General features: G+C 37.9%; 11 protein-coding genes across 11 annotated transcripts; 6 read left to right on the plus strand and 5 right to left on the minus strand.

The window, feature by feature from the left end:
- Position 1: 1 nt before the first annotated feature.
- SOCG_01288 (hsp104-like protein) lies at positions 2-3112 on the minus strand. Its single transcript, XM_013164243.1, has one exon. It carries the CDS (start codon positions 2904-2906, stop codon positions 198-200), a length of 2709 nt encoding a protein of 902 aa, XP_013019697.1. The 5' UTR covers positions 2907-3112; the 3' UTR covers positions 2-197.
- Positions 3113-4615: 1503 nt separating this feature from the next.
- SOCG_01289 (PCNA protein) lies at positions 4616-5849 on the plus strand. The gene is made up of 2 exons (XM_013164244.1): positions 4616-4802; positions 4920-5849. Exons 1-2 carry the CDS (start codon positions 4722-4724, stop codon positions 5622-5624), a joined length of 786 nt encoding a protein of 261 aa, XP_013019698.1. The 5' UTR covers positions 4616-4721; the 3' UTR covers positions 5625-5849.
- Positions 5850-6390: 541 nt separating this feature from the next.
- On the plus strand, positions 6391-7888 carry SOCG_01290 (tRNA specific adenosine deaminase subunit Tad2; the record flags this gene model as incomplete). The annotated part of the gene is made up of 7 exons (XM_013164245.1): positions 6391-6453; positions 6531-6920; positions 6963-7007; positions 7060-7233; positions 7288-7392; positions 7451-7659; positions 7714-7888. The coding sequence occupies 7 exons, from the start codon at positions 6391-6393 to the stop codon at positions 7886-7888; spliced, it is 1161 nt and encodes a 386-aa protein (XP_013019699.1).
- Positions 7889-8026: 138 nt separating this feature from the next.
- On the minus strand, positions 8027-8865 carry SOCG_01291 (40S ribosomal protein S18). The gene is made up of 2 exons (XM_013164246.1): positions 8804-8865; positions 8027-8584 (listed from the first exon to the last, which is right to left on the minus strand). The coding sequence occupies exons 1-2, from the start codon at positions 8825-8827 to the stop codon at positions 8150-8152; spliced, it is 459 nt and encodes a 152-aa protein (XP_013019700.1). The 5' UTR covers positions 8828-8865; the 3' UTR covers positions 8027-8149.
- A 1511-nt stretch (positions 8866-10376) lies between these two features.
- Positions 10377-11401, plus strand: SOCG_01292 (MADS-box transcription factor Pvg4; the record flags this gene model as incomplete). The annotated part of the gene is made up of 2 exons (XM_013164247.1): positions 10377-10455; positions 10509-11401. 2 exons carry the CDS (start codon positions 10377-10379, stop codon positions 11399-11401), a joined length of 972 nt encoding a protein of 323 aa, XP_013019701.1.
- A 500-nt stretch (positions 11402-11901) lies between these two features.
- Positions 11902-13611, minus strand: SOCG_01293 (RNAseP RNAse MRP subunit Pop6). The gene is made up of 3 exons (XM_013164248.1): positions 13368-13611; positions 13184-13319; positions 11902-13100 (listed from the first exon to the last, which is right to left on the minus strand). The coding sequence occupies exons 1-3, from the start codon at positions 13478-13480 to the stop codon at positions 13038-13040; spliced, it is 312 nt and encodes a 103-aa protein (XP_013019702.1). The 5' UTR covers positions 13481-13611; the 3' UTR covers positions 11902-13037.
- A 296-nt stretch (positions 13612-13907) lies between these two features.
- SOCG_01294 (uncharacterized protein) lies at positions 13908-15167 on the plus strand. The gene has a single exon (XM_013164249.1). The coding sequence runs from the start codon at positions 14314-14316 to the stop codon at positions 15097-15099; it is 786 nt and encodes a 261-aa protein (XP_013019703.1). The 5' UTR covers positions 13908-14313; the 3' UTR covers positions 15100-15167.
- Positions 15168-15185: 18 nt separating this feature from the next.
- On the minus strand, positions 15186-16508 carry SOCG_01295 (60S ribosomal protein L2). Its single transcript, XM_013164250.1, has one exon. It carries the CDS (start codon positions 16447-16449, stop codon positions 15358-15360), a length of 1092 nt encoding a protein of 363 aa, XP_013019704.1. The 5' UTR covers positions 16450-16508; the 3' UTR covers positions 15186-15357.
- A 120-nt stretch (positions 16509-16628) lies between these two features.
- On the plus strand, positions 16629-19513 carry SOCG_01296 (uncharacterized protein). The gene is made up of 2 exons (XM_013164251.1): positions 16629-17042; positions 17089-19513. Exons 1-2 carry the CDS (start codon positions 16968-16970, stop codon positions 19429-19431), a joined length of 2418 nt encoding a protein of 805 aa, XP_013019705.1. The 5' UTR covers positions 16629-16967; the 3' UTR covers positions 19432-19513.
- Positions 19470-20592, minus strand: SOCG_01297 (carbonic anhydrase). The gene has a single exon (XM_013164252.1). It carries the CDS (start codon positions 20415-20417, stop codon positions 19668-19670), a length of 750 nt encoding a protein of 249 aa, XP_013019706.1. The 5' UTR covers positions 20418-20592; the 3' UTR covers positions 19470-19667.
- A 330-nt stretch (positions 20593-20922) lies between these two features.
- On the plus strand, positions 20923-22264 carry SOCG_01298 (60S acidic ribosomal protein P2B subunit). The gene is made up of 2 exons (XM_013164253.1): positions 20923-22062; positions 22163-22264. Exons 1-2 carry the CDS (start codon positions 21757-21759, stop codon positions 22184-22186), a joined length of 330 nt encoding a protein of 109 aa, XP_013019707.1. The 5' UTR covers positions 20923-21756; the 3' UTR covers positions 22187-22264.
- The last annotated feature ends 45 nt before the right edge of the window (positions 22265-22309 follow it).

The raw sequence follows: 22309 nt of genomic DNA on the forward strand, positions 1-22309 counted from the left end.
ATGGAGAACTGAATTCACTATTTTTGACGAATCCATCTATTAATTACAAAGTATGACTGATAGGAAAAAAAATCAAAACTTATTTCGTTTGTCTAAGAAACTCTGACTGGTATTTTACTAATCTAACATTCATATAGAATTAATCATAATCATTATTAAGTCAAAACATGGTTTACAGGGCAAGATTCTTAAAAGATTTACTCCAATTCTTCATCAACTTCATCCATATCATCCATGTCAACATCTACTGAAGCATCAGTTGGTGATTCGTGATTCGGCAATACAATAATCTTGCCATCCTTAGCTATAACATGTGCCACTTCTTTGTCGCGCAATTGACCGTTCAAAATAAGGACAGCCATAGGATTCAAGACTTGGTTCTGGATGACACGGTTCAACGGACGAGCGCCGTACGCAGGAGAGTAACCAGCACTGCCCAATAAATCCTTGGCTTCCTCGCTAACATCAATCTCAATAGCACGATGGTTACTTTGCAATCTCTTTTGCACTTCCATCACCCTGTTATTGACGATACTACGAATATCGGTACGACGAAGACGATTAAATATCACAGTAGAGGAGATACGATTCAAAAATTCGGGTCGGAAGAATCCGCGAATCGTGTTCAACACCATTTCACGAGCCGTGGCATCAATCTTACCGGTATCGTCTTCCTGGTCAGTAGTCAAATATTCGGCTCCTAAGTTAGAGGTCATGATAATGACAGAATTCTTTGCATCCACAACTTGTCCTTGGCCACTAGTAATTCTACCTTCATCTAGAACTTGTAAAAGGACAGTTAGAACATCGGGAGCAGCTTTTTCTACTTCGTCAAACAAAATGACGGAGTAAGGACGACGGCGAAGTTGCTCAGTCAATTGACCTCCAGCTTCGTGACCAACATAACCGGGTGGAGCACCAATTAATCTGGAAACGGAATGCTTCTCCATATATTCTGACATGTCAATACGAATCATGGCATTTTCATCATCAAACAAAAATCCAGCCAATGCTTTCGTAAGCAATGTTTTACCAGTACCCGAAGGACCACAAAACAAAAATGAAGCTATAGGCTGGTTAGGATCAGACAAACCAGCGCGGGACAAACGAATAGCATTGGCAACTGCCGAAACAGCCTCCTTCTGACCAATAACTTGTTTACCCAAGACGCGCTCCATTTTCAAAAGACGTTCCTTTTCAGTTGTCTTGAGTCTGGTAACAGGGATACCAGTCCAGCGGGCAACAATTTCGTTGATTTGATCAGGTCCAACAACATCAATCAACAAAGGCTCGGATCCAGGTTGAGCATTAGCCATAGCATCTGCATCAGCAGCTCTCTTTTGTTGCTCCAAAAATTCAATGCGCTTTTGGAGATCAGGAATACCGTAATATTTCAAGTCAGCTGCTAGTGTAAAATCGTTACGGCGCTCTGCATCAGCTGCCTTAGCTTTAAGCTCATCAAGGCGACGTTTGGCATCTTGAAGATCGCTACCTCGAGACTTCTCAAGCTCATATTTTTCGCGAATCGGGCGTGTCTCTTCCTCCACATCAGCGGCTTCCTTACGAGCGGCCTTAAGACGTTCACGGGAAGCTTCATCCTTCTCACGTTCTAAAGCACGAATCTCAACTCGAAGTTGACGAAGCTTACGCTCAAGGTTGTCAAGAACCTCTGGTTGAGACTCACGAGTAACACGGACAGCTGCTGCTGCTTCGTCCACAAGGTCAATAGCAGAGTCAGGAAGACGACGAGCAGTCAGGTAGCGCGAAGCGAGATGAGCAGAGGAAACAAGAGCACGATCGGAAATGGTAACACCGTGATGAACCTCATATTTCTCCTTTAATCCACGAAGAATGGAGATGGTGTCTTCAATGGAAGGCTCCTTGACCAAAATGATTTGAAATCTACGTTCAAAGGCAGCATCTTTTTCGATATACTTCTTATATTCACCCAAGGTTGTTGCACCAATGCAATGCAATTTACCACGGGCAAGCATAGGCTTCAAAAGGTTAGCAGCATCCATACTGCCTTCACCACTGCCAGCACCCATTAGGAGATGCATTTCATCAACGAAGAGAATAATGGGAGTTTCGCTGTCTTCAATTTCTTTCAAGACAGCCTTAACTCTTTCCTCAAATTCACCGCGAAACTTGGACCCAGCAACCAAGCTACCAACGTCAAGACTAAGGAGCTTACAAGAAGCCAAATTGGCAGGAACGTCTGAATCAATGATACGACGAGCAAGGCCTTCAGCGATAGACGTCTTACCGACACCTGGCTCACCAATCAAGACTGGGTTATTTTTGGTTCTACGTGAAAGAACACGAATTGCGCGGCGGATCTCATCTTCACGACCGATAACGGGATCCAATTGACCATTACGAGCGAGTTCGGTCAAATCAATGGTATATTTATTCAAGGCATCAAATCCTTCTTCAGCATTTTTCGAGTCAACTCTCTTGTTTCCGCGAACATTGTTCACAGCAAACTCAAATGATTTCGGAGTGACACCAACGTCAGTTAAAAGCGATTTGATAATATCGTCCTTGATGAAGGCAGCAATAAAGTGATCTTGAGCGATATAGGAATCCTTTTGGGTTTTTTGAAGTTCATGTGCGTTTCGTAATAGCTTTGCGGTTTCTGGAGCTAAGGAAATCTGTTCCGGTGGAGGATCTTGTGCAGGCAAACGGACAAGTCGACTTGTAACACTGCGTTCAAACTTTTGACCATCACCACCGGCTTTCTCGACAATGGTCCGTAAAAGTGATGATCCGTTTGCATCTGCTTCAGATAATAAGACAGCTGCGAGATGAACAGTTGACAGTTGGGAATGTCCGTAAGATTGAGCTAATCCGTAAGCATCCGAAAGTGTCTTTGCAGCTTTATCGGTAAATTGATAATCAGCCATAATTAATAAGAATTAATTAACAAAAGGAACAATAATTAGTCACAAATTAAAAGGAGGGTTTATAAAACTTTTTCGTAAACGGCAACTAAAAGAAAAAGGAGATTAAATAACAAAAAGAGGTAATTTTAATGAATAAATAGAGAATATTTCTAAAATCGTTGTTCTCAGTAGTGAAGTTCACGGACATCATGGTGTCGTATTTATAACTATGCCAAGATCTAACGAACGTTCTAGAACGTACTAGCTAATTCGATAACAGAAACCCGCTGGAACCATCTATTCTGCAATAGAACTTGATAGTAGAATATTATCTTATTGCTAGAATGTTGTAGAATACTACGATATTCTCTGTAATTCTGTTCGATAATTTAGCATAGACAGTAGTAAACACTCTAGGAATGCATCGTAAAAACAAAAATCGTTGCTTAATTAATACAATGACAAAATTCTTTGCTTTTACAGCTGCCGTTTCGATTATGAATGTGTTATTTGATATGAAATTGTACCCAAATCGACTTGAAAACCAATCCATTCGCAAGGGACAAGTTCTTGGGTCTTTTAAATATTAGGAACATACAAATAGCTCATACATTCTTACTAGTAATTGGTATAGAAGAAGAAGAGGACGAAGTTGAATGAAAGACTCTGGAAATATCAGCAAGTAGTAACTCAACGAAAAGAAGCATCAAAGTATATGCTGTATTCCATTATAAAATTAATTATCTACAATAGAGCCAATTTACTTTCAATCATGAATAAAAGATTTACGAATGTAAATATTCAGTTTATGATAATATCATATAAACGGTTCATGTTACCCGAGATGTGACTTACTATGGGTAGTTTTTATTTAGTACTGGGTAAATAAATGAAAAGAAAGGGTGTAAAAACAAGGGAAAACTTTAAGAAAAATAATAAATTGGATAAAAGATGATATAATTTCTCTTTACATGGATTACAGATGGAGGTTTGCTTCATCATTCCAAACGAGTGACAATGTAGTAGAACTACTCGATGAGTTTAACAAAAGACAAACGTCTATAATTATTTTTTTTGGGCCCTTGTAAATCTCTGAGAGTCAGTAAAGAAGACAATATCAGATACAGCTAGATTGAATTTTTTACAGTGTCCGAATTTCTCTGCGGTTAGTCAGGCTACTTTCAATGTCGTCTAAAGGTTCCATCAACACATGTACTTTTTCGTTTGCATTCCCTCTAATATAAGATCTTTATTGCTTATTTGCCTCAAGCACTTCATCCTTTTGTTGATATGTTTATGGTCATCCATAAAAAATCTAAAGGCGAAGAATACATCGCGATGCTATGAAGCAATTCTTACTGGAAAATTATAACTAATTCTGCTATTGGTTTCACGCTGCCCTTCATTGTTTCTGTTAAAAGCTGAAGTGGGACCACAAGGCAGGACACTTGATCCCCATGAAAAGGTTCTACTGTTTTTGGTATATGAAACCAAATGAGGAATAGAAAAACGCTAGTTTATTTCGAAGAGCATGTTTTGAATTTGGATACACATAGGTAAATAGTACTATGGATTTGTGAATATTGTGAAAGAAAAAAAAAATAAGTTTTTTTTTTAAAAAACTTTTTCAGTTTAAATATGAATAATACGTTTTCTTCTTAAATACTAAAACAAAATGAATTCTAAGGAAACCAACCGTATCGAAATGCTTTCGCGCTACCGTGTATGGGGACGCGTACACCCCAAATATTTTCAACCTGAACCAACTACGGGGAACCTTGACAATACTTATTGTAACCTTTAACTTAAGGATAAATCGGCTTTCCTCTATAAAAGATGTTGGAAGCTAGATTACAACAGGCAGCTTTGTTAAAAAAGCTCCTCGATGCCATCAAAGAACTTGTTACTGATGCCAACGTATGTTATACAGATGATTAAAATGCGTTTGAAATACTTTTCGAGCTTCTTAAGAAGTTTTTTCAATCCAATATTCGGCTATATATTAAAATAACAGGTTACTAACATTTTTTTTAGTTCGATTGTAACGACAATGGTATTTCACTCCAGGCTATGGATAGCTCTCACGTTGCCCTTGTCTCTATGTTAATCAAATCTGACGGCTTTGAACCTTATCGATGCGATCGCAACATTGCTTTAGGTATCAACCTGAATGCTTTGTCCAAGGTTCTTCGTTGCGCTCAAAATGAAGACTTGGTAACTTTGAAGGCTGAGGATACACCTGAGACTTTAAATATGGTCTTTGAAAGTGAAAAGAATGACCGTATTTCTGATTACGCTGTCAAGCTTATGGATATCGATCAAGAACACTTGGGTATTCCCGATATTGAGTACGATGCTACCGTTACTATGCCCGCTGCTGAATTCCAACGTATTATTCGCGATCTTTTGACTTTAAGTGATTCTGTTCGTATCCATGCTAGCAAGGAGGGTGTTCGTTTCAGTTGCAAAGGTGATATTGGCGCTGGTTCCACGACTCTTAAACAACATACTGATCTTGCTGATAACGACCAAAGTATTGAAGTTTCCCTTACCCAAGCTGTTAGTCTAGGATTTTCTTTGAAATATTTGGCTCAATTTACCAAGGCTACTCCGTTGGCCAACCGTGTTACACTGTGCATGAGCAGTGAAGTTCCTTTGCTCGTTGAGTACCAAATGGAATCTGGATACCTTCGCTTCTACCTCGCTCCCAAGATTGGTGATGAGGAAGAGGACGAGTAAAAAATGTAATGTAATTTGTTTTTCACTGCTTGATTCGTCAAGTGTTTCATTCTTTTCTTATGTATAATCAATCGAATCTCTTACAATGGTATCTTACACGGGTATAGTGTCATACTGCCCTATATTTAATATGCAAATTGTCATTTTCAATTCTCTCTTTTGTTACTTGGGTAGTCATTAACATTCAAATACAATTATTTGAAGCTATGCTTCTATTCTTCAGCATATTGAACTAATCGTCTGCCAGTCAGTAAACCATACATGCAGACAAAAAAGATATTAACTACCTAAACAAATTCCTTCTCATTTCTATCCAATAAGTACATTTCAATTTACTCATTTGGACTATTTGAACAACGTATGAAGCATGTTTTTTTCAGTATAGTTCGAACAAATGGGTATATGCCATTTTTTGCAAAATCTAGAAATATTTTAAATAAAAAGTCACGTAATCGTTTACGCTTAAGAATAAATGAAAACAATACGAACTTCAAACTTTCATATTAAGCCGCATAGCGAATCTATAATACTATATTATTATCGAGGAAAAAAGAGTTATTATCCTCAACTCCAAAAAGTTGACTCAGTTTACAACTGGCACAATTCTTCACTTTTTTTATAGAATTCAAAGGAATACTCGATTGATAAAATTAGAACATAAATTTTCTGTTTTTGTCGATTTCATTTGAGACTAGGACAAAAATTTACGTCGCGATAACTGAAATTTTGGTGTAATTCAGTCAGAACCTTCTCTTAAATGGATAATATGAAAGCTTCTAAACCTGATAGTATTATTATCGCAATTGCTGGTGGACCATATGCTGGAAAGGTAGGATTTGCTTTTGGTTAAAAAGACTCGAAATTTCAGGTTGAGATTAGAGAAACGTTTACTAACAATATACTTAGAAACGTTTGTGCAACGAGCTTCTTACCCGGTTAGAAGCTCTCTCTCCGTCCACAAAAGCTCACATTTTGCATTTGTCCTCCTTCTTGTATCCTGGACAAACGAATCGCTATTCCTTGGATTCTTACGATATAAAAGCATATAAAGAAGCTCTAGTAGCAATTCAGTGTGGAAATGAGCGCATTCCTCTTCCTGATGGAAAAGAATTATGCTTTTCTCCTGATAAGGATCGCGTCGTCTTCACCGAAGGTTATTATTTACTACTACCAGAACTACTGCCTTCCTATACTTCAAAGTTGTTTGTTTACGCTGATGGAGATACAAGATTAGAACGTTCGGTAATTCGACGAGTTTGCGGAGACCATGAAGTTTTGGCTGAAGTTTTAGACGATGTACGTTGATATAGTTTTTGATGATTTCAACTAACATAATAGTTTGTTCAAAATGCTAAACCTGCGTATGAGATGTCTATTCATCCTGTAAGCTTCCCATTACATACACAATTACACTATAGCTAACGTCTTGTCCCAGACACGAGAAAATGCAGACATTATCCTTCCTCAGAGAGCAGACATTCAATCAGCTCTTTTGTTTGTCATTCAACATCTTCAGGATCTTTTAGAGGAATTAAATCAGCCAAAGCTGATAAGTTCCGTTCATTATGATCCTTTACATGAAAAATACATGAAGCTTGCTCATGAAATGGTATGTTACTCTTGAAGCTTTGTAAACAATTTTAACTGAAAGAACTAATTTCAGGCTGAAACGTCCTTGGCGAACCGAGAAGTTCCGGTTGGATGCGTTTTTGTATATAAGGGGGAAGTGATTGGTAGAGGATATAACCAGACGAATTGCAGTCTATCCGTAAGTATCAGCCTTGACATAAACATATCCTTTTACTGAATAAGTATTAATAATACAGGGAATACGACATGCAGAAATCATAGCTATTGAAGAGATTTTGGAGAAGTATCCTTCTTCTGTCTTTTCGGAAACTACGCTTTACGTTACTGTAGAGCCGTGTCTTATGTGTGCTGCAGCACTAAAACAGCTGCATATCGAAGCTGTTTATTTTGGATGTGGAAACGATCGATTTGGTGGCTGTGGAAGTGTATTCAGTATCAACAAAGAGTAAGAGCTAATTGAAACTGAAGTATAAAGTATCTCATACTAACAATGGCAAAGTCCGTCTATTGATCCAAAGTATCCAGCGTATCCTGGACTATTTCGACCGGAAGCAGTTATGCTAATGAGACGGTTTTACGTTCAAGAAAATGCAAAAGCTCCTGTACCCCAAGCGAAAAAGCAAAGGGTATTAAAGCATAATATTGAACAGATGGACATTACTCGATACGTGTAAGACCTCAGCAACATTTCAACATAATTTATTCTTTTTTCTTGTTTTTTTGGAAGTCGGCAAGTTTTAGGTACATAGATCAATAGCATTGATAATACAACTCAAAGAGGACTAAGCAATATAGTTATGAAAGAATTACAATAAAGATGGAAAACTACATAGACAATAAAGCAATATGGAATCTAGAATAAATGGACTGGAACAACATAATAAGCAAAAATTGAATTCCATTGGTTTCATACGAAAGTAGAAAGCTATCATAGCTTACTTCTTCTTGGAGACACCAACGGTCTTACCACGACGGCCAGTGGTCTTGGTGTGTTGACCACGGACACGAAGGTCGAGAGCGTGACGAAGACCACGGTGAGCTTGGATCTTCTTGAGACGTTCAAGGTCCTCACGGAGCTTACCTTCAACGTTGTTGGAAAGCAATTGGTGAGACTTGCCATCGTTGATATCCTTTTGACGGTTAAGGAACCAGGTGGGGATCTTGAATTGAGTAGGGTTTTGAACAATGGTAACAAGACGCTCCAACTCTTCAGTGGTGAGCTCACCAGCACGCTTAGACATGTCTACATCAGCCTTCTTGCAGACGATGTTGGCGTAACGACGACCGACACCCTTAATTTGGGTCATGGCGTACATGACCTTTTGCTTGCCGTCTACATTGGTGTTGAGTAGACGGAGAATGTGTTGAAACTAGCAGAAATGTTAGTATAAAGCTTTTGAAGACATGAATCATCTCAAGCCCTTGTTCGTTAAATTATAACGGAGGAAAACACATAATGCGATTCACAAATTCACCCAGACACAAACCGATGGCTCGACCAAAATGAACAACGATGACCAAGAGCGGAAGTAGGTGAATATAGGAAAACAGTATATGTTTTTCTTGAGAAATTAAAGAATTTTACATACGTTATCAGGAGGAACGAGAGACATCTTCCTGCAGCTGCTGGTAAGTACGACACAAAATGGATGAATGCAGAGGCTGTATGTTTCTACCAAAAAAACAGTCACGAATAAATGGTATAACGATTTGCGGTACATCCGTTGACGGTCAGTTACCGAGATGGGACGCAATGGAAAGTAAAGTCACCGAGGTATAATGACCACTAGTGAAGTTGCATTCGATTATGATGTTAAATCTACTGCGCCTTGGTAAGGATCGTTAATTCGGTTATCATAAGCCGTCGAAATGATGAAGTAAATGCTCAAGCTCGTTTCCCATGCCGACGATTCGGTTTTCATAAATGTCATGATTGTTCATAGACGTCATGTAAAATCAGCGGGTTGTAAACAAACAAACATGTGGTCTTTTTCTGAGTCTTTTCAATCAAACGAAAAAGACTTTTCTGCTTCAGAAAGCATCGTATTTATTACATAGATTTTTTTGAAAAAAATAAGCGATTCTGGTTTCCTTTTAAAATCTGCGTTAAGTTTATCCTACGATGGTTGTTTAACAAGAATTGGATTGTCGCATATATTTAGAATTTATCATGAGTGTCGAGAGTATATACCTTTGTTAATTTTATAAATACAAGTCTTTTCTATTCATTTATTTGTAAAGGATCTCTGATCCATTCTGTAACTCTTTGTTCTTCACGGGACAAGTACATTGTGTGTTTGTTTACATGAAAAGAAAAAGCGACAAGAACCTTTTTTGTTCCTTTTCTACTTCTTTGCTTAGATATGTTGTAAGGTAGTCAGATTATCTGATGTTACATTCAATAACATTTTTTTCTTTTTCTTATTTTCTTTCAGTATGTATTCTCTATCCTTCATATCGGATCACAAACAAAAGTTGTCTTTTTGTTTTATTTTTTGAGAAACCCGATGTAATAACTGTACGATAATTTGATTTTTTCATTATTAAATCTGATGATGGCTAAGCATGAATCATAACAAAGCTCCGGTTTTAACAGCAGTCCGCTAGGGGAAAATTTTCGGCCCTGCGACACTTACACCAGTTGATGAAACAAATATATTTGCGGCTCTAAAAGTATATATATATATATCAAGGTTGCACATGTTTAGTTGTTTCGTTGCCTTGAATCAAAGGTTTAAAGCTATCCTGCTTCCTGGCTTGTGATTATCCTTCTTTTCTTCTTTTTCTATTGAATTAGAGTCGTAAACAAATCAGCTTTCTATTTGGTAAACGTTCTTTTGGAAGTGTTTTCGAGCTTTTTTTTGTTTACTTTTCTTTTTCTTTTTGTTTGTGTTTTTGTTTTTTATAGATTTTTTTTTGTTTTGTTCTGGATGAAAATTGTGTTTTATATTCACTAAGACTCGTGCTGGTCTGGTCTATTTATTTATTTATTATCCTTCGCTCTATAATTAACATTCTCAATTTTGGTTCTCATTGCTTTGTCTCTTGCTATCTTGTCCGTTTCGCCGAATCTGGCCATAGTCATAGTTATTAAGTGCCCATCGTTTCTTTTCACCTAGGAGTTTTTTTTTGCATCACATATTTGATTTATAAATTTCGGCTATGGGACGTAGAAAGATATCCATTCAGCCTATTTTGGACGATCGATCTCGGAGCGTCACTTTTTCTAAACGAAAAAGCGGTATATATAAAAGGCTTTTGAACTTGCCGTATTGGCTGATTGCGAGGTTTCAGTCACCATATTTGACCGCAAACGTCGACTTTATGTCTTTTCCTCGCATGATTTTCAGCGAACTATAAATCATGTAAATACTAACCATATTTATGAACATCAAACTGCTGCCCAATATGTGAGCAAGCAACGACAGGCCTTTATTCCTCGCAACTCTTATTTTTTACCTTCTTTGGCCGCTGTCAATTCTCCAAATTCCCATCATCTCGATCGTGCTTCATCATCATCCACCTATTCCTCTCCATCTTCTAATCCTACCTGTCTAGCCACTTCCTCCCAAATGAGGCGAGGCAATGAACCTATGACTCCTCCTGCTAATCCCTACAGGTATCCTTATATCAAGAACGAGAGTCCTCGTCCAGCTCCTACTCCTACTCCTACTCCTACTGATATAAGCCATGCCTACGAAGCTCAAAAACATTACTCACATTTGTCTCCTGTTAAGGAAAGTCCTTTTCAATCCGGCTATGATCCCACTTTTGCTTCTTCTTTGAATCACATGGATACAAAGCGCAGTTCTATTCATATAAATAGTTTACAATCGTTAGCCTCAACTCAACCAGCATATGTTGACCGTAAAGCTGGCTATTGTTCTTCTTCCTTTTCAGACCCCATGAAAACTAAGCTTCCAGTAGGCTTTCCTCCCCAACCATCGGTCCCCGAATACCATTACAATAACCAAACTAGACAAGATGTAGGGCCCTTCTCCACTTCTTCTTATCCTTATCCTTACCCTCATCAAAACTTTCAACATTTACCAACATGGAGAAAAGATCATGATCATAGTTATGCTTATAACGTTGTCCCTACACCTATGAGCATGTACTCGATGGATCCTTCTCATGCGCTGCCAGACAGACTCGTGCCTAATGCAGCCCATCTACCATATTGCTAGTTATTCCAAGTCTTGTCTGGCTTACCTCTTGCAGGGTACGAACAAAGTATCGGTTTCAAAATTCTTTTATTTTTCCCTCTTTTGTAAGTTTAGCTTACATGAAAACAAAACAGTCATGATGTATCAAAGTATTGTCGAGAGTAGAGACAAGAAAGAAGGAGATTTACTTTTGACTTTCTTCTAGATTGAAGGCCACAAATGGCCAAACAATATTCGGAAAAGTTTCGAGGGTTTTAATAATCCCACCTGCTGATTCAGTAGGAAAATTAAGGAAAAGGATATAGTGTTGCTTGATTTTTCCATCTCCGTCTTTTTAGCTATTTATCGTTTCGCTCATTTATTTATTGTTTTGATTTACTAAACTAAGCATTTGTCTTTATTGTTTTACCTTGTCATATTTATGCTAACACCTGGAACTGAGCATCCCTGCCGTTTAATTATTTATAAACATATACATAAAAATGAGTATAATTCATTATTTATAGGAAACCGGTTTGTCCATATAGATTCCCTGTATAACCCTTGGAATACATGCATAAAATAAAAAGTCTTTAGTTATTTGCATAATATATTATTTCCGCGTTCAATCTATAAAAAAAAATCTTCAGACCTATGCTAGATATGTTAAATGTGTTGCATAAATTTTTGGACAAACTTGTTCTGCGTATACCCTTTGTTGCTTTAGATTACAATAAAAAGAGAACCGGAATCAGTTAAAGAAAAGAAAAAAATGTAAATGTGTTTCTGTAGTTCTATTATTCATTGGAAATGTCAAATAATCAACAAAACTTCAAAGCGAAATAGGCGATCTCGGAACCAAAGAAGAAAAGGGTTATATATTAAAGCAAAGGTGAAGTTAGAAAAGTTGACGTATTGCAGTAGTCTAGAGTACTCAGAATCTAGCTGGTGTTATTGACTTTCTATAGGCGTTCCTCTAAAAGCGGGATTTTAGTAGCTTCAATCTTCATGAAAGCAGCATATTTAACTCTGGCATAGATAAAGAACCTAGATTGAGTATATTTGAAAGAATAAGAATATAAAATTACATCCTTAGCAAATCTTCCGTCGTATTTTCTATTCCAAAAATTGCACTATTTTTTTTCCTTAGCAAGACACTGCAGCCTTGTGTCAAACTGATTTGCATGCTTAATCGAATTCATTTTCAGTAATTAAATTTTAGAACGGACACAGATTCAATATACAAACAATTCATACCACTATATCCCTCATATACTCACAGTATGAAAAAATGTCAAAAGTAATAGAATATTAACTTTCAGCATGCTTTAAATAAGGGCCATATTACCCGAGAAAAAAGACTTTTCAGACTATGAGTACAAGAAATATCATGTTCCAAAGAGTCTTATATTTAACCAAAGATAACGGAATATCATATGGAACCAGTAAGCACAAGGAGGTATGCAAAAGTCTTTATGCACTTTGCTTTAACAGCGTTGTTCTTACTCGAGCAACTGTTTAAACATTCGTTAACAGAATCATTATCGAACAACTTGATAACAAGAAAACCTTTACATCCATTCTCAATGAATAGATTAGATCAAGCACCTTACTCCGCCAAAGCTCTTCCGGTAAAAAGCAGAATCCTGTAAACGTTCGTTTCAAGACAAGATCAAGATCATCTGGAAAATACCTTGAGTACAAGTAAATTCCCTAGTCGCTTTTCTTTTTTGAAGTCGTCCTTTTATATAGGTTAGTCACTTAGAAACTTAATAGCGTTTTATTCCATCTTCGGGAGTGAGGCGTGGCATATAATTTACATACCTCTGTCATAATTTCATCCGTAAATTCTATAGTTTCTGTTGAAAGGGCTATACGGTATCCTTGATGCTGATACTTGTCTGCCAAAGTTACAAGCTGAGGTATTGCCATTCCTGTTGACTGATACTGAACACATCCGCTAACATGGTGTTAGTATTGTTCTAAAAAAGTTATTTCCAAGACGAACCTTCTTTCTAGCTGATGTTTTACGCGCTTCATCATGGCGATTAAGTGTGTCTTTCTGCGGACTATGAATCCTTTTCGCACAACCGGTGCACGTTTGATTCTTTCGGCACCCATTTTAAAGATCTTGTACTTTACAATTCAAAAACCTCCAATTCTACTGGCTTTTCCTTGTTTTTTTAGCACCTATACTCAATGTTGTTTATGTATTTGGTGGTAGTAACTGAATAAACTGCGTTAGCATATGGTATAATGTAAATAAACAAATGACTTTTCTTTTGTTTTTTTGTTATCATATACAAACAAATAGAATAAAGAAACTTTGCTATAGAAATAATACAAATTATGTTATAAACAATAAAAGAATCGTTGTTTTCTCCTGAAGCCGTATTTTTTACCTTCTAGTAGTCGTTGGTACTAGTTGTAAAGTGTAATATTTTTTTGAGATGAAAAGATGAAAGAAAAAAAAAGAAGGGACACCCATTTTTTTCTATTCTAATGTTAGGTTTATTTATTTAGTTATGCATAAGAATGAAAAAAGTATTGCCAATCGAGAGTCAAGTTTTATTTTTTGTTCATACCTTAAAAAAATTGCCAAGAAAGAAATGTTTATACAGTTCCCAAATAAAAGGCTAATTGAATAATTGACCTTTCTTCATACATTCCATTAAACCATTCTATAAACCCGCTTAGGTACATCGACTGACTGCTTCGTAGCACATTCCATATTCTGATTTTAACCACCATTCTAACAAACGTTTGACAAATTCCTTTCAGTCCAAAATTCAAAAATTGATTATGCTTTTTTTATAGAAAAAAGAATATTTAAAAATCAATTTTCTGTAACAAACGTGGCGAAGCAGGACCTTTGAATTGGAATACTACTGTGTCATTACGAGTCTCTTCATCTGCAAATTATTTATTAAGCAAATTAACATCTTTTTTGAGCAATGACATTTGAGAAATCAAATGCGAACCTTCCTCCTGCCATAAATCGACAAACAGGGCTCGTTCTTTTGCAATTAAAAGAGGAAGAGGAAAACCAACGAAAGGAATTATTGAAATATCAAAAGTTATTAAGAAACGAAAATGATGCGAATGCCGAGTTGGAGGCTACAATAGACGAATTACGAAAAAAAACTGATCATTTACGACACCAAAATCAGCAAAACGACAACTTTCTTAAAAGTTTTCATGATGAAAGTGGTAGCTCCGTTCATCGAAAATCGGAGCTCCGTGACAAAATAAAAGTATTAGAAGATTCAGTTCTCAATTACCACGCTTCCTTAAAGCGAGACCAGGCACAGTTGAAAGTGATATTGCAGGAAAGGGATTTGGCAAAGTCGATTTCTGAGAAACTACAGACTTCGCTCAACGTTCTACATTCACAGAGTAATCCGCAACTTATTCAGGATCTTATAGTAGAGACGAAGAATTGTAAATCACGGGTTACTGACCAGATTGACCACAGCGGAGACTTACTTCGTCATTACAGCGATATATCAGATCGTATGGAAAAGATGTACACCCTTCTGGTAGACACCAGCCGTGCTCATCGGGTCGCCCTTACCGATGCCACAAAGTCATATACTTACTTATTTGATTCCAACCTTACTAATACAAGACATCAGGCAGAAGACATTTCTGCCTTTGTCGAAAAGTTCCAGTCGAAAAAACTACCTTCATTACAAAGCGAATTCATCAATTACAAGTCTTTGAAAGACTTTGCCGGTTAGCTACTTTCGTTTATCGTATGTTTGCATTATACACGTATAGAATACTAATTAATACTATTATCTCTTCATTTTCTATTAAACGTTCATCGATGAGTAACAAGAATTTGCGTCTTCTTAATCACAAGGATCATTTACATTACAAATATTGCGCTTTATAAATTCAACCTACTGAATATAACATACATACTTTTTTATCAGTTTGAAACTTTTATTCTTGCTATACCTTCAAACCTATCATGTAAATGACTGACCCATAACTTAGTTTTCATGGAGGACAGTCAAGAACTTCTCACCAGCAGACTTGGTGGTCTTGCCGCTGTCAATCTTAACATTGTGCTTGTAGGCCTTGGCATAAGGGTTAAGACGGAGCATAACGTTCTTGTTCTTGAGAGGGTTCTTCTTTTGAACGTTAGTACGCTTAACAACAGCGGGACCAGCAGGCTTAACAATGCTTTGAATTTCATCAGAGTTGATGAGACGAGTAACATCAGCGTTAGAGATGACATTTTGAGGGAGGACGTAGTCCTTTTTGAATTGAGAAACTTCAGTGAAGCTTCCGAAAACACTGTCAAGGAGATCGAAAGCAGACTTGGTCCAGATGACGAAACGACCCAAGTGACCACCAGGGGCAAGTTGGAGCAAGTTCAAACGACGAACGTTGACGAGCTCAACACCGGGGACGTTACGGAAAGCCTTGACGATACCAGCGTCTTCGTTGAAAACAACAAGAGGACCACGGCGTTGGACGTAACGACGGTTACGGAGCTTACCCTTACCAGCACGAAGCTTGCGAGAGTTGGTAACCTTGGCGACATCACGGTAGGCCTTGAGTTCCTTCAACAAAGCAACGGCCTCCTTAGTCTTTTGGATAGTTTGGATAGAGTCTTCGACAACCAAAGGAACTTCAGCAATTTCTTCAACGCGGTGACCACGAGCCAAAAGGAGAGAGGGAACACCGGAGGCAGCAACTGCGGAAGCAATAGCATAACGCTTTTCATTTTGGTTGACCTTGACATGCCACTTGCGCCAGGTCTTGGTAGGGGCGAACATACGACCGCTACGGCACATGTTACCAAAAGCAGCTTGACCGGCACGGTGAGTACCACCACCACCGACACGAGGAATACGAGCAAGAGCACGACCAGTACCCCAAGATTCAGCAGAGGTTTGGTGACCAGCCTTCTCGGAGACGGCGTAGGGTTGACGCTTGTTCTTGGCAACAGCGGTATGAACAGAGCGAACCAAATCAGGACGAATGGGGGCCTTGAAAACGAAAGGGAGAGCGATAGTCTCAGAAGAGACACCGCCGTCCTTAGAGTAGACACTAACAGTGGGACGAGCTGCTGCCATTGTAGCGGTGATTATGGACTTGGTGGTAGTGAAGAAGCTTTTTTTTTCTGAAATCTTTCACTGCGCAACTATCCGTGACTGTTCTTCTCCATGGAAACTGAAATTTTATAACGAAGCGTTGCGAGGAATAGCGTAATAAATACACAGTTTTGTTTGTAAATAAATGAAATCCTTTTATCCATAAATTAGTACCGACCAAACATATTAGCAAATATTTGTTTCCTTTAATACTAAAAATGCGCATGTTAGAAAAGAAAAAGCATCTTTATTGTTAACCTTCGATATGTTGGTAAGGTATCTTACAATTTACAGTGACGCTTTTCTTATGATTCGCACTGTTTCTGTGCTGAAGTATTAAAAATATCTTAAATGAAGATCAGATAGAATCATGTTTCTGAAATTTGGTGAAAAAACTTCGAGTTTCATGCGAATTCATTGAATCTTCAAATGTGATCTCTTTGTTTACATTACCCCAAGCTTGCTCACTACCTACCACTCCATAAAGAAATTTATTCATAATGGAAGAGAATATTGCCAAATTAAAGTTATATTGGAACGAGAATGAATCAATTGTTGCTGATGTTGTTTTAAACGTAAGGAAAGATGTGGGAATTTACGCTCATAACTGATATATTCTAGGTGAATACTGAAAACGATAAGTTTCCCATCCCTGTATTAAATCTTAGTAATAATACTTGGAAATTATTAAATTTTCTTGAAATGAAAGACGATGATCAACCTAGAAAACATGCTGGTAGTGATTCAAATAAAGAGGTGTTTACTAAAACCACATCAAAGCCAAGAGCACCTCTGCAAGCGTTGCATGACGAAGGAAATAATACAATTTTAAAAACAAAAGAAAATAATGTGAATACGTCTCCGAAACAGTTTCGAGAGCGACCTACAATCGGGGATGAGAATGCATTCAGTTCTCCTACCAAGAGTTATCAATTGGGTGATAAACAGGAGTGTGAGTATGTGGATGAGAGTTCTGAAACACTTGATCTTCAAGGATGGTTTACTGTTGAAAACGAATTGGGGCAAAGATCTTCCATTGAGCACGAATGCGAAAACGTAGCTGAAGATTACTCCGAATTCGACGACCTGTCTTCTAATTCTGAAAATGCTGATTCTTACCTATTTCCTTCAAGAAGTGATCCTTTTTCATATTTGCTAGAGAATGGGTCTCTCACCACTCTTTCCATGACTTCAAACGATATGATTTCCACGTCTTCGTTGAACGATGATACATCAGAAGCTTCTCACGATAAAGCATTAGATTTGGAAAAGGACGAAAAACATAATCTTCTGGACAGTGATTCAGAATTACATTTGCAAGAAACGAACCAAGTAGGCATATCTAAAGAAGATGAGGAGGTATCCGATGAAACCTCAATTCTTGTGCATCCAACAGAAAGCTTTACATTAGAGAATGATTGCTTATATTATAATCCACAACATTTAAAACCAGATGAAACTGATTCAGGCTCTTTAAGGAATTCACAACCCACTAAAATATGGTTAATGCTAAAGGCAAAAGTCCTCTTTGATGAGATGGATCAGTGTTATCGTATTCCTTTGAATTTTTTTCTTCCGACATATCGTGTCGATCTTAATCTGATTATTCATTCATTAATAAACCTAAACTGGAATGCCCAAGTTTCGTCTGGACACTTTGATACGCAACTCGAACAGTCTTCGAATGCTTCAAGAGGAACGTCTTCTTTCTCGGCACAATTATCTGCTTCTTCATTGTCAAGCGTTGTCTGGTATACAAAAGAATCCGTCACGAGTGTCAAGGTTCTTGAAACAACCATCTCAGTCTGTTTGCAAGAGGATTTATCATCTTTCAAGCATTTAGAGTACGAAATTCAGTGTATTTGTGCTTCTCCAATTACAGAAAATAGCACATTCACCATACTCGCTCCAGAGTCTTATGTATTGAAGAATGTTTTCAGTAATTGTTTGAAGTTTGAATTTGAACAGCAACAAAATGGAGAGGAACTAGATATATTATTCACAAAAGTTTGCCATGATTCAGATAATTCGTCAAATAACACGCCGCATGCGCTTCAAATACAATTAATGGATACCACTGATGCGGTTACAAAGAATCAAATACAGCCTATTCCAATCGTGAAACATATGAACCAGCCTACAAAAGTTACATTTGGAAAATTAATATCGGATTATCAAATCTTTCTTTATGATATTTATGGGATATGCCAGACGATGGCATTGGGATGTTGCGAATTCACGTATAATAAAGATAAGAAGTATGGGTTTACCATGACCCAACGAAAGCATGGATCTAAAGCAACGGTTCAGAATCCATTTGTTAACACTCGTATAAAAAAGAATTGTTTATTCCCTGTCTTTAAAGTGTTTGATGATTTTGAAGAATATTTACAGCTTGTATTTTCTTGTATATTGATTTTGGATCCTGAAGATCAAACTGACATATTAAAGCTTAAGTTACCGGAGCAAGCTCGATTAACGTGGGTGATTGAAGGAAGTCATGACTACTTGACGAACGTTTATTATTCGGATGGGATATGTAGAATCGCAAACTCACCGATGAAACAAAGCGTTTCCCTTCGAATAGGTATGCTAGTCCCTCTGGAAAAGAAGAAAGAAGGAATGTCATTTAGATTACCAGCTATTCTCGACTATACGCTGAATCATGTGGTGGTTGACATGGAAGGGTTGAGATATCAGGTCTCAGCAATTGAAGTTGACAAGCGGATACATTTAAAGCCCTTGCAACGATTGGAATTTAAGTTGCTAAGAAACGTATCAGTTTTGTTTATACTGAGAGATGAAACAGCGAGAAAGAAGAGGACAGCTAAAAGAACACATACGGAGACAGAAAATGAACACAAAGTAGATGTTTCATCAAACTTCTTAAAGGAAACATTAGCCATTTGTTCTCTAGTTGGGTATTTATTGATTTTTTACCAAGTATTTATGAAACAAGTTTAAACGAGCGTTTACGATAGATAAAACAGGAAATAAATGATTTGAAAACTACTTGATTACCTTTTCACACAAAGATCTAGAAAACTATATTTAATTTGAGACTTGAGACAAGAATTCGTATAGTAAATACTGGTAACGATGAGACACGAGCAATCAAAAGTACATATCATATATGCCCATCATAAACATAAAAGCGTAAAAAAAAAAAAACAAATGGCATAGAGGATGGGAATAGAAACTTAATTGTAAGGGTTGTATTTTGCATTTTTGATGGCATCAGAGATATCCAAACTCTTAATTCTGCCTGTGCCAACATCATAGACCCAGCCGTGGACTTGCAATCCACGAGATTCCATAGCTTGACGAACAAAGCCGACACGGGTTACGGAAACGGCTTGGGCACGGGTATTTAATTCAGCAAGACGCAAACCACGTTCGTGGGGATCTTTTATGGCATCTAATTCCGAGCGGTTATCTTCAATGACATCGCGAATATGACGAAGCCAATGATCCATTAAATTGTTCGTACTGGGACCCATAGCAGCTGCAACACCACCGCAACCATAATGGCCACAGACGATAATGTGTTTGACTTTAAGAGCGGTGACGGAATACTCCATAGCGGCCAATGCATTGATATCTGAACGAGGAACAACGTTGGCAATATTACGATGGACAAAAACCTCGCCGGGTAAAAGATCCAAGACGGTAGTCTCGGGGACACGAGAGTCAGAGCATCCAATCCACATGACCTGGGGACTTTGAATATCCTTGGTGACCGAGAAGAAGGATGGATAATTACGAGTGGTTTGTTTTGACCAATTCAAGTTACGTTCAAGCAAATTCTTTAATTCAGGAGATTGAACGACTTTGCCTTCCGAGGGAATAACATTGGTGGGAGGTACTTCATCGGTAGTTTCAGTTTGTTCTTGGTTATCAATTTCTTCGATACGGCGTCTCAGCTTGTCAAATCTTCTGTGTTGCTCCATTTCGATTCCGTTTTCGTTTGGATTTCCTTTGTAAGGTGAGAGGTGGTAAACTGTAGAAGAGAACTTGCGGTTAGGAAGGTGGGTGGTGTTGGTTCTATAGCTCCGTCGTGAGCATCCACGCAATATCGAGTATTGACTTAATTGGGTCGCTGGATGCAGTCGCGTCCAAGAACGAGAGATTGTGGGATCTGAAGCATTTGGTTGGGACACATACGTATTCGACAAGAAACGCTTCCACCCATTGAAACTTGGTGACACAAGCAACGACTTGGAAGGTGCAACTGCTCTTTGAAGAGCGATTCCTGTAAGTTTGAAAAATTGCATTGGAAAAAAATATTTTTCTTCTTCTTTTTTTATTTATATGATATGACTTGAAAGCAATGGCAGATGTTTCAGATGGAATATATTCACCAAAAAAACAAAAAATCAAAGTAAAACCAGATTTACCTTACAAAATGGCCCGTACTCAATTTTCCAATGAAATGGAAGGTAAAGACAGGATTTGCTTTTTTCTCTTTTCTCTTTTCTCTTTTCTCTTTTTTTTTTTTTTTATTACTTTGATAACTTTGATAAGATCTCTACGTAACTGCGACTCAGCAATGCATCAGAATCTACGATCTGCTTTTGTTGGGATTCCGTTTTTTTATTGGCATCACTAGTGTAAGATTTGAGCATTTGATTTGTTGCCTTTTCAAAACTTTTCTACCAATGCTTTGGCGCTCATCCTCAAACGCATCCATCCAGTCTTCCGCTAGCGAGTCGATTCATTCTTTGGCTGTAAACAAACTGTTAATTTGCGACGCACTTATTGAATTCTGACGTCTTCGACAGCAAAGCTTATGTTGAGTCAAAAGCGAAAGACGCGAAGGGACCATTGCATCCAAGGAAGGATAATGTAATTTCTTGATTGCGATTACTGTAAGAAAGGAAAAGAAAAATAAGAAAAAGGTTTATATTCTCCTTCTAGAGTACTGGTTTGCCTTCCACTTGGTTTCGTGGTTCGCTTTTTTCCTGCTCAGTCTTCATCCTCTGTTGATTGGAATCAATAACTGAATCAAGGAAGCCAAACATGACCAAGACAGTATTTACCTTAGAAATTCATAAAATCCAGGACTCATCAGTGTTCTCGTGTCCCCAGAATTCTTTAGCCTCGTTTCTGGCAACGTTTCTCTTTCTTGATTTTCTTTTGTTTACTCTTTCATACTACGCTGCAACGCGTTAAATCCATCAAAACTTTTGTACCCTAACCTACAAAAACCAGTCACAGTTTATGCCGACACAGAAGTGAAACTATCAGGTCAATTCCTGCCATCAACACGCATACATACTCCTCATCAAAATGAAGTACCTTGCAGCTTATTTACTTTTGACCGTCGGCGGTAAGGCCTCCCCTTCTGCCTCTGACATCGAAACTGTCCTCTCTACCGTTGGTATTGAGAGTGAAACCGCTCGCGTCGAATCTTTGTTGAGCGAACTTCAAGGCAAGAACATCGAGGAACTCATTGCCGCTGGTAACGAGAAGCTCGCTACCGTTCCCTCTGGTGGTGCCGCTGCCCCTGCCGCCGCCGCTGCTGGTGAAGCCGCTCCCGCTGCTGAGGAGGCCAAGAAGGAAGAAGCCAAGCAAGAAGAGGAGTCTGATGAAGATGTAAGTTCTGCAATCAGTTTTCTGGCTTATCGTTTGGTTTATTTGTTTTATCAGACGATAAACCTATTCTCTAAACAGTCGTTTACTAACTTATATTCAGATGGGTTTCGGTCTTTTCGACTAAACTTAGCATTCCCTTGCTATTTACATCGTATCTTCATACTAAAAAATATATTGCCGTGTTGGTTATTTGTTACATCCATTTTTTGGGCTTCAAATTCACTTCTGAAATCGTAGCATTTCACCA

Source organism: Schizosaccharomyces octosporus (assembly GCF_000150505.1).
Source record: "Schizosaccharomyces octosporus yFS286 unplaced genomic scaffold supercont6.3, whole genome shotgun sequence".
NCBI lineage: Eukaryota > Fungi > Ascomycota > Schizosaccharomycetes > Schizosaccharomycetales > Schizosaccharomycetaceae > Schizosaccharomyces > Schizosaccharomyces octosporus.

What these genes read in the sequence shown, in the direction of transcription:
- SOCG_01293 (XM_013164248.1), bottom strand. Translation starts at nt 13,480, where the DNA reads ATGGGTGCCGAAAGAATCAAACGTGCACCGGTTGTGCGAAAAGGATTC. An exon ending in AAACATCAGCTAGAAAGAAG is followed by an intron (nt 13,320 to 13,367) that starts GTTCGTCTTGGA and finishes ACACCATGTTAG; the next exon opens with CGGATGTGTTCAGTATCAGT. An exon ending in CGGATGAAATTATGACAGAG is followed by an intron (nt 13,101 to 13,183) that starts GTATGTAAATTA and finishes CCTATATAAAAG; the next exon opens with GACGACTTCAAAAAAGAAAA.
- SOCG_01297 (XM_013164252.1), bottom strand. Translation starts at nt 20,417, where the DNA reads ATGGAGCAACACAGAAGATTTGACAAGCTGAGACGCCGTATCGAAGAA.
- SOCG_01288 (XM_013164243.1), bottom strand. Translation starts at nt 2,906, where the DNA reads ATGGCTGATTATCAATTTACCGATAAAGCTGCAAAGACACTTTCGGAT.
- SOCG_01294 (XM_013164249.1), top strand. Translation starts at nt 14,314, where the DNA reads ATGACATTTGAGAAATCAAATGCGAACCTTCCTCCTGCCATAAATCGA.
- SOCG_01291 (XM_013164246.1), bottom strand. Translation starts at nt 8,827, where the DNA reads ATGTCTCTCGTTCCTCCTGATAAC. An exon ending in CTCTCGTTCCTCCTGATAAC is followed by an intron (nt 8,585 to 8,803) that starts GTATGTAAAATT and finishes CATTTCTGCTAG; the next exon opens with TTTCAACACATTCTCCGTCT.
- SOCG_01298 (XM_013164253.1), top strand. Translation starts at nt 21,757, where the DNA reads ATGAAGTACCTTGCAGCTTATTTACTTTTGACCGTCGGCGGTAAGGCC. An exon ending in AAGAGGAGTCTGATGAAGAT is followed by an intron (nt 22,063 to 22,162) that starts GTAAGTTCTGCA and finishes ACTTATATTCAG; the next exon opens with ATGGGTTTCGGTCTTTTCGA.
- SOCG_01289 (XM_013164244.1), top strand. Translation starts at nt 4,722, where the DNA reads ATGTTGGAAGCTAGATTACAACAGGCAGCTTTGTTAAAAAAGCTCCTC. An exon ending in AACTTGTTACTGATGCCAAC is followed by an intron (nt 4,803 to 4,919) that starts GTATGTTATACA and finishes CATTTTTTTTAG; the next exon opens with TTCGATTGTAACGACAATGG.
- SOCG_01295 (XM_013164250.1), bottom strand. Translation starts at nt 16,449, where the DNA reads ATGGCAGCAGCTCGTCCCACTGTTAGTGTCTACTCTAAGGACGGCGGT.
- SOCG_01296 (XM_013164251.1), top strand. Translation starts at nt 16,968, where the DNA reads ATGGAAGAGAATATTGCCAAATTAAAGTTATATTGGAACGAGAATGAA. An exon ending in TTGCTGATGTTGTTTTAAAC is followed by an intron (nt 17,043 to 17,088) that starts GTAAGGAAAGAT and finishes GATATATTCTAG; the next exon opens with GTGAATACTGAAAACGATAA.